We start from the raw sequence: 10700 nt of genomic DNA on the forward strand, positions 1-10700 counted from the left end.
ATTAACTACACTTGATTAACTTAACAGGATCACACTTTATTTTGGGGTATTTTTGAATTTTATTATTATTGACATAGATGAACCACCAAAGGGATTTAAATGAAAAACTAAAAAAACTAAATAAGTTGGGTTTCATTTCCCTACCCAAGAATGGACTCAACCATTATAAAACCCAACCCGTTATACTCAATTTAAAGAGATTAGTTTATTTAGGTTTCATACCCAAGAGACACGATATAAGATCTAAATTTAATTTCTAATTTGAAATGGACTCAAACGATTTGATAAATTAATCCATCCTGAATCCAAAGCTCACTAATCCAAAATCTTTGTTAATTGTCTTTGTTTGAATTTCATGCCTTCATCCCACCGAAAAGCTTAATCCATTACACTTGGCTTCTCCTCTTCTTTTCTATTTTTTATTTTTAACTGGCGTTTTTATATATAAGATGAAGATGTTACATATATTGTTTACAATGATTAATTTCACGATCTCTTCACTAAGAGGTGTAGATCTTTGTCGATCACCCCTACATCGGCACCAATCGATCAACCTTGAACAACCCAAATGGGCGACCGTGGTTTAGCTGGCTGCTTGTATTCTGCATAGATGTGTTGTGAATTAAACTTTGAAGAAGGTTTATCTGCAAGTGGATCATATAGTTGGATACCAAGTGAGGAATTTTTCATAAAGAAAATTGGTGTTTTTGAAAACACTGGGGGGGGGGTTTTTGTGGGGGGAAAAAAAATAAAATATAATTTGTTGAAAAAAATTTATGAAAAAAATTTATTTTTTTTTTTTTGTTTGTTGTGTTTGTGTTTGTTAAGAAAAAAGAAAGGGAGAAGAAAAATAAAAAAAAAAAAAAAAAGGGGGGAAGGGTTTTGGGGTGGGAGAAGAGAAAAAAAAAAAACTCAAATTTGGGGGGGGGGGGGGTGGAAAAAAAAAAAAAAAAAATTTGGTGTGTTTTTTTTTTTTATTATAATAAAAAAAAAAAAAAAAAAATTAAAAAAATAAAAAAAACTTGTACTTTGTTTTTTATTTTTTATTTTTTTTAATAAAAAATATTTTTTTTATATTTTTTTTTTATATAAATAATAAAAAAAAAAAAAAAATAATAAAAAAAAATATTAATATTATTATTTTTATTTATATAATTAATATATTAAATTTATAAAAAAAAAATAAATTATAAATTATTATTATTATTATTATTATTATTATTATTATTATTATTATTATTATTATTATTATTATTATTATTATTATTATTATTATTATTATTATTATTATTATTATTTTAGGTGAAGAGTTAAAAAAAAGGGGAAAAAAAAAAAAAGATGAAGAAAAAAAAAAAAAATAAAAAAACCAATGATAAAAAAAAATAAAAAAAAATTAAAAAAAAAACATTGATATATTAAAAGAGAAAAAAGAGCTGTGGTAGCATGACCGGATGGAGGGAAGGGGAAGAGGACAAAAAAAAACGATGTTTGGGGGGGGGGGGGGGGGGGGGGGGGGGGGGAGGCGGGGAGAGGGGGGGGGGGGGGGGGGGGGGGGGGGGGGGGCGGGGGGTCAAGGTGAAAGCCCGGAAACGAAGAAAAAGAAGGAAAAGGGAAAAGGGGGAAAAAAAATATAAAAGCTCAAATGGGATCCACACTTATAAGGTTTATCCAGAAAGGGACAGTGCGGATCCCATAACTGTATGAGTGGAGAGATCTGGACTCTTGATTTTTGTGTAGGCTATTGTTGACAGCCATGCTAACGATCTCTTGGCCATTTCAATTTTATTGATTGAGAATTTACTTTTGGGAATATCGCGATCTAGAGTTGAGCTTGTTGTTTTTTCCTGTTATTGCGTGCTTCGATTTGTGACAATCTCCGACCACGAAGAGGCAGAGCAGGAGAAGGTAAGAAGATTTCCGTGGTTTCTCCTTTTACGGCTTTTGATAGTAGAGATAGATATCTATCTGAATAAACAAGAGATCTCTGAATTTCCATTCAACTGTTTTTGGGTCGTTTCTTTGGACAAGCTTAGTAACACTCTCTGACCGCTAAACCAGGAAAAAGGTAGCATTGATGAAATTTTAATTCCACACGACTGAGCAGAAAACAGAGCACTGTATGGCTTATTGTAAATCTTGGCTTTCTTGATTTTGGTAATAACATTGTGACTCTGAGTAGCATAACCAACTAAAATCTATGTATTTATTGTTTAAAGCTTAGAAGAATGTATTAAACATTAACTTAACTTAAGCTAGGATTACATGAACTACAACTACGTAAGGATAAAGAAAGTTGTCTACCCCTATAATTCAGAAACTAAGAGAAACCAAGAAATTGATCCCATTAGCTGCCATGGCTGGAAAGCTAGTTTCTGCTAAACAAAACTAGTTCGTGCCTTTTCTCTTTTCTGCAAGCTCATGCTTCAGTTACTGCTCTACTCTTGATCCGAATCTAGCACATCCGAAACTGTATCCTCAGCTATTTGGGACTCTCTGCTTTTTCTTGCAGCTGATATCTATTTCTTAGTCTGTTCCTTAAACCTAGCTGCATGTTCTAATTGTTCTCACCTACATGGATGAAAATGTTTTTATTTTAAACTTATTTCTAATTAATAATGGTAGTTAGTATATTTCTATCTGCTGTGTATTTGATAGAATTCTTGTTCTGCTAAGCTCATCACACATGATGTATTGCCTTCATCGTTGAGGGTTTCCATTGCTAGTGTAGTCCTAACTTCTAAGCACACATGGCATTAGGTGGTGCACATGTCTGTTACATAGTTAACCCGCCTGTATTTTCTCTTACAGAGCATCCCTATTATTTGTATTGGATTTTGAGAAGTTATTACATGTATCTTTACTAGTTTTATGGTTGTCACTGATGCATTTTCAGGACTTCCTGATGAACATAGCCATCTTTCTCTTTTGAGCTAAAGCAGCTTCATCTTTTCTTTGAAGCACAGATGCTCTATGTCTAATCTTTGTTTTATTTTTCCATGAATCTGAACATTGTTTTCCAACTCACTATTTGCAGGTTTTATTTGACTTCCAACTGGTGGCTGGAATCAAGAAATGGGATCCTCTACAGTGCTCTTTAACCAACTGAAGGTATAATACTACTCTTGGAATCCCTTTTTTTTTGAACTTTATCTTTTAAAAAAATTATTTGAATGCTATTTACACATTCATTGTAAATGAACAACACTATTTTATTGATTCTTAGGAGATTCTTTTAGCTCTTAAGAATGTGAATCATGCATTATAATAACTAATTCACACATGCGGTGACACATGAGAAAAACTTGTATTTGATATTGTACTGACTTGCAAACTCCATTCAGATATACTGTTAACTATCAAGAAATTAAATAATTCATGCTTTTGTTAAAACAGGACCTGGAAAATTTCTGTGTACTTGCTATTGCATAATCTTTAAGGCCTAGGGTTGTGTTGAATGATATGGTTTTAAGTTAGTGACTTAATGACGAGTAATCAACTAATTAACTCTATGTAGACTGCCCAATTTGTCATTGTTACAAGCAATACTGATAGATGTCTCATTTGCATGTCCCCAAGTAGACAGCAGAGCCATTTTTCTTATTAGCTGGCCCTAATGTGATTGAATCTGAGGAGCACATTCTACAAATGGCCAAAAATATTAAGACCATTACCTCAAAGTGAGTTCCATTTCTTCCAAATAGTGCCTTGGTTTTGGTGAAAAATGTGGTTAAAAAACAGTTAATTTTCTCTTATTTTTTTTCTTCACAATAAATGTAGCATTCTTCTTATCAATATTTTTATTTCTTTTTTTACAGATTAGGCTTGCAGCTGGTGTTCAAGTCAAGCTTTGACAAAGCTAACCGTACTTCATCCAAGTCATTTCGTGGTCTTGGTATGGCTGAAGGCTTGAAGGTAGAATTTTTGTCTCTTTTTTTTTTTATACATAAACGGGGTTAAAAAACCAAATCAATTTAAAGAGAGCTGGTCAAACAATCCACCTGAAGGAACTCCTCTATACCCTGAGGGGGTTCCTGAAAGAAATGCGTAGGAGACTCCAATGTTGTTGTTCTCTTTGCCATCCAATTGGCAACCATATTTGCTTCTCTATTAGTATGAGTAATGATGATATTTCCATGCAAATCTACCAACTCTCGAATTGCCACAATAATCCTTGTCATCCTTCCTTGATTTTGAGCACTCGGTTTCAAACAATCGATTGCTTGTGAAGAGTCAGACTCCACATAAACAGGTAGCATATTTCTTTTTACTGCATAGCATATGCCTACACAAATAGCATGGAGCTCACTTTCGAGAACACTTGTCTTGGGGATTCTATGCACAAAACCTCCCAAGTACACCCCTTCTGATTGTTGCATTAAAATTGAAGCATGCCCACCGCCAAGTACAGGTGGAGGAAAGGATGTATGGCTATGGAATCCATCACAGAATGGAATGTTTTACAATAAAATCTGCATATGAAGTGTTAGAAGATTCCAATAGTCTTGGTGTGGACATTTCTTTTGATAATAGGTATTGGGAGGCCATTTGGAAGTTGGGAGGCCAATTAGAAGGGGTGTACTTGGGAGGTTTTTGTCTCTACTTTGTATTTAGTGTTGTTGAAAATATAAATTCCATTTAATATAATCATGCCCATTTCTGAAAATGACACCTTATAGTCACTACAACTATGCAAGTATTCTGACATCACAAATATTATACAATTTTAAGTTTGCAATTTATTTGTTTTAACTGTTTAACATCGTGCTAGCAATATGCTTGTTCTTTGATTGATTAAGCTTTTTATACTGCTAATCTTTCAATGCAGATCCTTGAAAAGGTCAAAGTGACTTATGATATCCCGATAGTGACTGATGTTCATGAATCTAGCCAGGTATATTCTGCTCTATTCCTTTCAAAGACTCAACTGCTTCTTGTTGAATTGGTCCTTTAAAGGCATAGTGTCATTCTTCTTGGTCTTTTTATTTTTCTTTCCCATCTTTTCAACTTTTATTCTCTGATTTGTTTTATTATGTACTCCAAACACAAATTATTAGTAATACTAATAGTTCACTAGTAGTAATAGTAATAATAACAACACTACTAATAATTAGAATTATAATAATAATAATGGTGAAATAAAAAAATAAGTGAAATATTTCATTTCTGCTTTGCTTCTTCCTTGGCATGCAGTGTGAACCTGTTGGCAGAGTCGCAGATATTATTCAGATCCCAGCTTTCCTATGTCGACAGGTTACTATTGTCAACTTCCTGATCATTTTCTATTTAGTTGATCATAGAAATTATTTTATCCATGAATTTAGTGATTCTAGGTTCTGATATTTCTCACTTTTGTTACAGACAGATCTCCTGGTTGCAGCTGCCAAAACTGGAAAGATTATCAATATCAAGAAAGGCCAATTTTGTGCTTCATCAGTAAGCATTTAGAACCTAATATGTTTGCCTCTTAAATTTCAGGAACTAGAAAATTTTAAATAGGTTGTCGTTGTCTTCGACTAATCTTTGTCTACTTTTTGTTACATTAGTGAAATATCAGCAGTTCTTAATCTATGACATTATAGGAGAAGTGCTTTTCAATGCTATTCGGTGGGTCTCTGTTAGTTGTGAGTGCAGATCCACATTGTAATAGGTATAGCTGTGGACTGAGTATTGGTATTGGATTGATCAGATCATCCTGATTGTATCGATGTTGGTTGAGGCTTATACTGATACATTGCTGATCATAGGTTGCATATCAGCATTAGAAAAAGGTGAATCGCTAATGAAAATTTTCCTTTTAATGAAAAGAATTGGCTGATCCATGCCAATAGCAGTTGATCCAGATAGGCATCGGCAGATACCAATACCAATACCAATACCAAAATTGATTTCCTGATAGAGCAAGTTGAACTAAGAACTGAGAATAATCTTCTTTGACTTTTTGGGTAACCTGGCGTTGATTTGCATTTCATTTCTTTATTTGGTAATGATTCATTTGCTTGATGATCTTGAGTTGGAAATGATAACTGATGTTTAAGGAGGAATTTATCTGTTATAGTCTCTTCCCTTAACACCTGTCTGCAATATTAGGTGGGACAAACATAAGCAGTAAAGAACTTTATATTTTTTGGTTCTTCTATCTATGTACTTGTTTTTTGCAAGAGCTCATTATCTTTTTCAATTAATTTAGGCAATGCAATTTTTTGTTGAGAGTTGTTCTTCCCGGGCATTGTGTTCTTAATTAATAACTATGGGTATTTTTCAGGTGATGGTAAATTCTGCTGAAAAAGTTAGATTGGCTGGGAACGAGAATGTCATGGTCTGTGAGCGAGGAACAATGTTTGGTTATCGTAAGTCTTGCTTTGACGTTAGACTTCTAAGATTTTTTGAATTGTAGGTTCTGAGGTTTAGTACATATTATATTATTTTTATTCAGAAAAGAAACCTTCAATCTACTAAGTTATGTTTTTTTTTTTGTGTGTGGGGGGGGGGGGGGGAGAATACAGTTGTATAAGTTCATCACTTCTCCAGAGTCCATCTTTGGAGACTCTGTGATGCTACGGTTAATATCCAAAGACATCTATAAGTTGATTACCCTGATTACCCTGTACAAATCCCTGGTCCATCTAATATAGTACATCCAATAGAATTTTTATTTCTTCCATTGTAAATAAAAAAGGGACAACTTTTGAAGTTTTTTGAAGGAAAGATTCTGTTGATAAAATTGAATTTGAATATTTTTGGGTTGGATGCCAACCAAGGCTTTAGACTCACAGACAGTGGAGTTGGCAGGATGAAAATTGCTCCAACATTGTCCAGTGAACATCCAAGTGGTCCCCTGGGATGATAGGGCTCTTACCTTGAAGCATTCAAGGACTGTAGAAAACTTGCACAGCTATACCAAGCTACCTCTCGCAGTCAAAAATTGAAGTTCTGGATGCCATATTGGGGAGATAATGATGCTGATTTCCTGTAGACTTTATGTCATAATCTGATTAGGCCTTACCAATGTTTAATTTTATTTCACTTGTTTGCCCATAGAATACAAATATTATTGCGAGCAATCTCTTTTCAGCTATAATTTTGTCACCACCATCCTATGTAACTTTGTTTCCATGCATACCCTACAGGCCAAGTACGTGTCTGTGATCTTGCCTTGGACATAAAATATTATAGGAGAATCTTCATTGGTTTATTCAAACTTCAGCCCATTGGCACAACTGCTGCTTCATATGTGCTTCACTGTCAGTAGCAGGTGTCACTGAGGCTGCTTCTATCTATTTATAAAATTAGTTTGAGTAGAGCTCCTGCGTAGGATGCTAGGAAACTTCTTGGCTTATGGTAGATGAATCAATCTATCTGATTCCAAGCCTCATTAAAGACAGTTTACTTCTCCACTTGAGTTTAGGCTTAAATTATTTGAGATACATCTTGTTCATCAACCACGTGAGTGAGGGATGGAGGGAGAGATGTAACTTGAGCTTCCAATTGACCAGATCAATGAGGAGACGTGGTACTCATCATCCTCATTGACTGCTGTTATCTATGTCATTTTATAACCATATCAATTTTGTTTTAATGTGCAGATGATTTGATTGTCGACCCACGCAACCTGGAGTGGATGAGGGAAGCTAATTGTCCTGTTGTAAGTGATCATTCTTTCAAAGTTCATTTTCTGGTCACTGACACAACCTTCTTCCCAATTAGTGTAGTGGTAACCTTGAAGGTTTTATGGTAACTTTATAATATATTGCTAGATTCATGCACATAAGAAATCATGTTGTTAAGTAGCTGTGTGTTTATCTGTTTATTTCCTTACAGGTAGCAGATGTTACACATTCACTGCAACAGCCTGCTGGAAAGAAGGTGTGTCCCTTTGTTTTCTACTTGAGGTTATAATTAGAAATTCTATTTATCCTTGCTACTACAATCACACAGATACTCAATGAACTGCTAACATTTCATTTCTTTTTATGTTAATCACCTTAGGTTTGAGTGCTGAAGTTGTAATTTATTAATTGATGAAAAAAAGACACAAATTCCCCCTTCTTTTACCTTAATGAAAACTTAAAATGCATGAAGATTGTATATTTTATTCTAGATGAATATTGAAACTATTATTTACAAGCTACCTACGATTCCTTGGGATATTTGTTGAGGGAATTGACCCGACTTGAAGATAAGGGGTGGGCTTTAGCTTAATGGTTGGTGGACCACAATTGTAGCCCGAGGTCAAGATATCAAAACAGCTTATGAGCAAAAATTTGTGGGTCAAGGTTGCCCCAGGCTCTGTTTTTGCAGAAGCCTTTGGCACCAGGTTGTCCCCTTTATTGACCGACTTGAAGATCTGTAATATATTTGGTAAATTGATAGTGTTCAGCCTTGCATGGCACTTGTGATCTCAATCCAACCATATTATATGGGAACATCATCTTATGGGACTCCATTATATTGTCTCACCATGTTGTGTAGATGATGCGGTATAGAGCTGCAATGGTGGGCTGTAATGGAGGGATACATACCCGAAATTCACAACCCTATCCTAAACCCTAATTTGTTGTTGCTCTAGATTCCCAAAACTTAAAATTGTGAAACCCTAATTTGAATCCCAGGCTAAGGTTGGTTTTGATAAGATCCTGGAATAACTGGCCCTCATTCACCTGAGTCTACATCGATACTATCTATTAGTTTATATTTTATTGCATAGTTATATTGAGTCAATACTTTGAGTTCATATTTTTATGTTACCTTTTACCAGTTCTAGTGGAAGCTGATCAATCGCCCCACACTATTGGGGGTTGTTACAAGTGTATGAGTCTGAGCAGAAACGGATGAGACCAATTAAAATCGAGCTATAGTTGAAGCTGGGAGAGGCAGTGACAGTGAGAGATTGTCGATGAGAGACCCTGGACTGAGACAGTCCGCTAACCCCTTCTTCCTTTATCCTTTTTTATGTTCTTTCATAGGTGGACAAAAAAGAGAAATAAAAAAGAAGTTTCAGTTATTCAACTTGTTCTTCCCTATTGTACTGATCCTTCTACAATTGATCTTCCTTTGGTTTTTCCCTGGTTCAAGGTCTAGTTTTCATTGTTGTGACCTACCTTCTACTGTTTATTCCCTTGGTTCATCTTCCTTTGGTTGCAGCTAAGCTAATCTTAGATAGCTGCTCTAGAGGCTTGTGTCTTGGGAGGTCAGTCTGGTATTGTTTTAACTTTTAACAGATATATCAGACCAATCTTAATTTTTTTTTTTGGGGGGGGGGGGGTTGAATGACTAATCTGAACATAAGATGTTAGATGTTATTTGACATCTTAACGCTGTCTCATTAATGCTACTATTGCTTCTTACTTCTTAGATGATTATTTTTGAACCTTTGGGAAAAAAAGAGTGCTGTTACTGTGCTACAACCAAGTTAGGGTAACCGACATTTTTCATCTGTATCATTTTGTTTGGTGTGCTTTGAATTTATTATTTTCTCTCATATAAATATTAAATTATGGAGAACAAAAAATAAAAATATCTTAAACCCTTTTGTTCAGTTATGAAATAAATAAATAAATATTTTCCTGTTCCAACATTTCTTCCCCAGTCCTTTCAAGTATGCTTATCTGTTTGTCACTTTATATATATCATTTTTACTTAATAGTTTCTGAAGGAAGTCAAGGAACTGGTTTCTGTGAGATTATGTTTCCAAACATTTTGAAGGAGTATCTGCTAGAAGCACCATGAAGGTGTATTCTGGAATCTTTAGAATTCTTTTGCCAAATAGTTTACGAGAAAAAGCACCCATTGTTCAGGTCTAGGCTATATCAATGTTTTCATCAATTAAACATGGTTCTTGGGTTATTCAATATGAGTTTGCATTAGTTACCTTAGAAACCAGTTCTATGGATTTCTGTCACTTTTATTGCTTTGATAAATAAAGCAGTACAAAGTTCTCAACTGATGTCTCTAAAAATATGATATTCAATATTCCCTGTGTTAACGATTGTCTCTGTTATCTAAATTTTTGTACCTGTATTTGTTTTGCTTTATAAATTTATTGTATTGCTGGTCTCTCCTGTTGAACTTATACATCTTGGATGTCTTATTAGAGTTTTCTATTCAACTGCTTGTTAATTTCTGCCTTCTTTTGTGAAAGTAGCTGAGTCTTTTTTTCTTAATCAGCTTGAAGGTGGAGGTGTTGCCAGCGGAGGGTTTCGTGAATTAATACCATGTATTGCAAGGACAGCAGTTGCAGTTGGAGTGGATGGAATATTCATGGAGGTGAATGGCTAAAGCTTATTCTAATTTGTTATTCAAATTGCACTCCTGTCAATTTGTATCTTCTTTGCTCCTTGGTTTAGCATGCAAAAAGATAAGCACCAAGCATTATGCTGTAATTAGGTTGTATTGGAAAAAAGGAACAGTGGGAAAAAAGAAACAATAAAAACCATAGTTTCTAAGGCTCTTTTTGGTATCAATTCTCATTCTCTATTATGCATATTTAAAATAAATTAAGTACAAGATTCATTGTTGGTCAAGAATGAAAAATGGTTTGGAGTTTTGTCATTAAATTATGGCTGAAAAATAAGTTTGGTGTCAAATAAAAAATTTTAATGGCAAGGATAAATTAAAAATAGGATTTTTATAAACACATGTGTTTGACTAATCCTCACTTACCTAAATTAAGTAACTTTTTTGGTATGAAATTTGGTCCAACC

At 34.3% G+C, this 10700-nt stretch overlaps 1 protein-coding gene across 1 annotated transcript; it reads left to right on the forward strand.

Moving 5' to 3' along the window:
• Positions 1–1720: 1720 nt before the first annotated feature.
• On the forward strand, positions 1721–10275 carry LOC149015545 (2-dehydro-3-deoxyphosphooctonate aldolase-like). The gene is made up of 11 exons (XM_089156552.1): positions 1721–1905; positions 3035–3108; positions 3580–3677; positions 3816–3912; positions 4826–4891; positions 5191–5250; positions 5359–5433; positions 6263–6347; positions 7584–7642; positions 7819–7863; positions 10165–10275. The coding sequence occupies exons 2-11, from the start codon at positions 3073–3075 to the stop codon at positions 10273–10275; spliced, it is 732 nt and encodes a 243-aa protein (XP_089012678.1). The 5' UTR covers positions 1721–1905; positions 3035–3072.
• The last annotated feature ends 425 nt before the right edge of the window (positions 10276–10700 follow it).

This window comes from Hakea prostrata, chromosome 5 (assembly GCF_041222555.1).
Source record: "Hakea prostrata isolate BN-2017 chromosome 5, UWA_Hpros_2, whole genome shotgun sequence".
NCBI lineage: Eukaryota > Viridiplantae > Streptophyta > Magnoliopsida > Proteales > Proteaceae > Hakea > Hakea prostrata.

Coding starts and splice junctions, on each gene's coding strand:
- LOC149015545 (XM_089156552.1), top strand. CDS start 3,073: ATGGGATCCTCTACAGTGCTCTTTAACCAACTGAAG. Junction 5,251..5,358: donor CAGCTTTCCTATGTCGACAG/GTTACTATTGTC, acceptor CTTTTGTTACAG/ACAGATCTCCTGGTTGCAGC. Junction 7,864..10,164: donor AACAGCCTGCTGGAAAGAAG/GTGTGTCCCTTT, acceptor TTTCTTAATCAG/CTTGAAGGTGGAGGTGTTGC.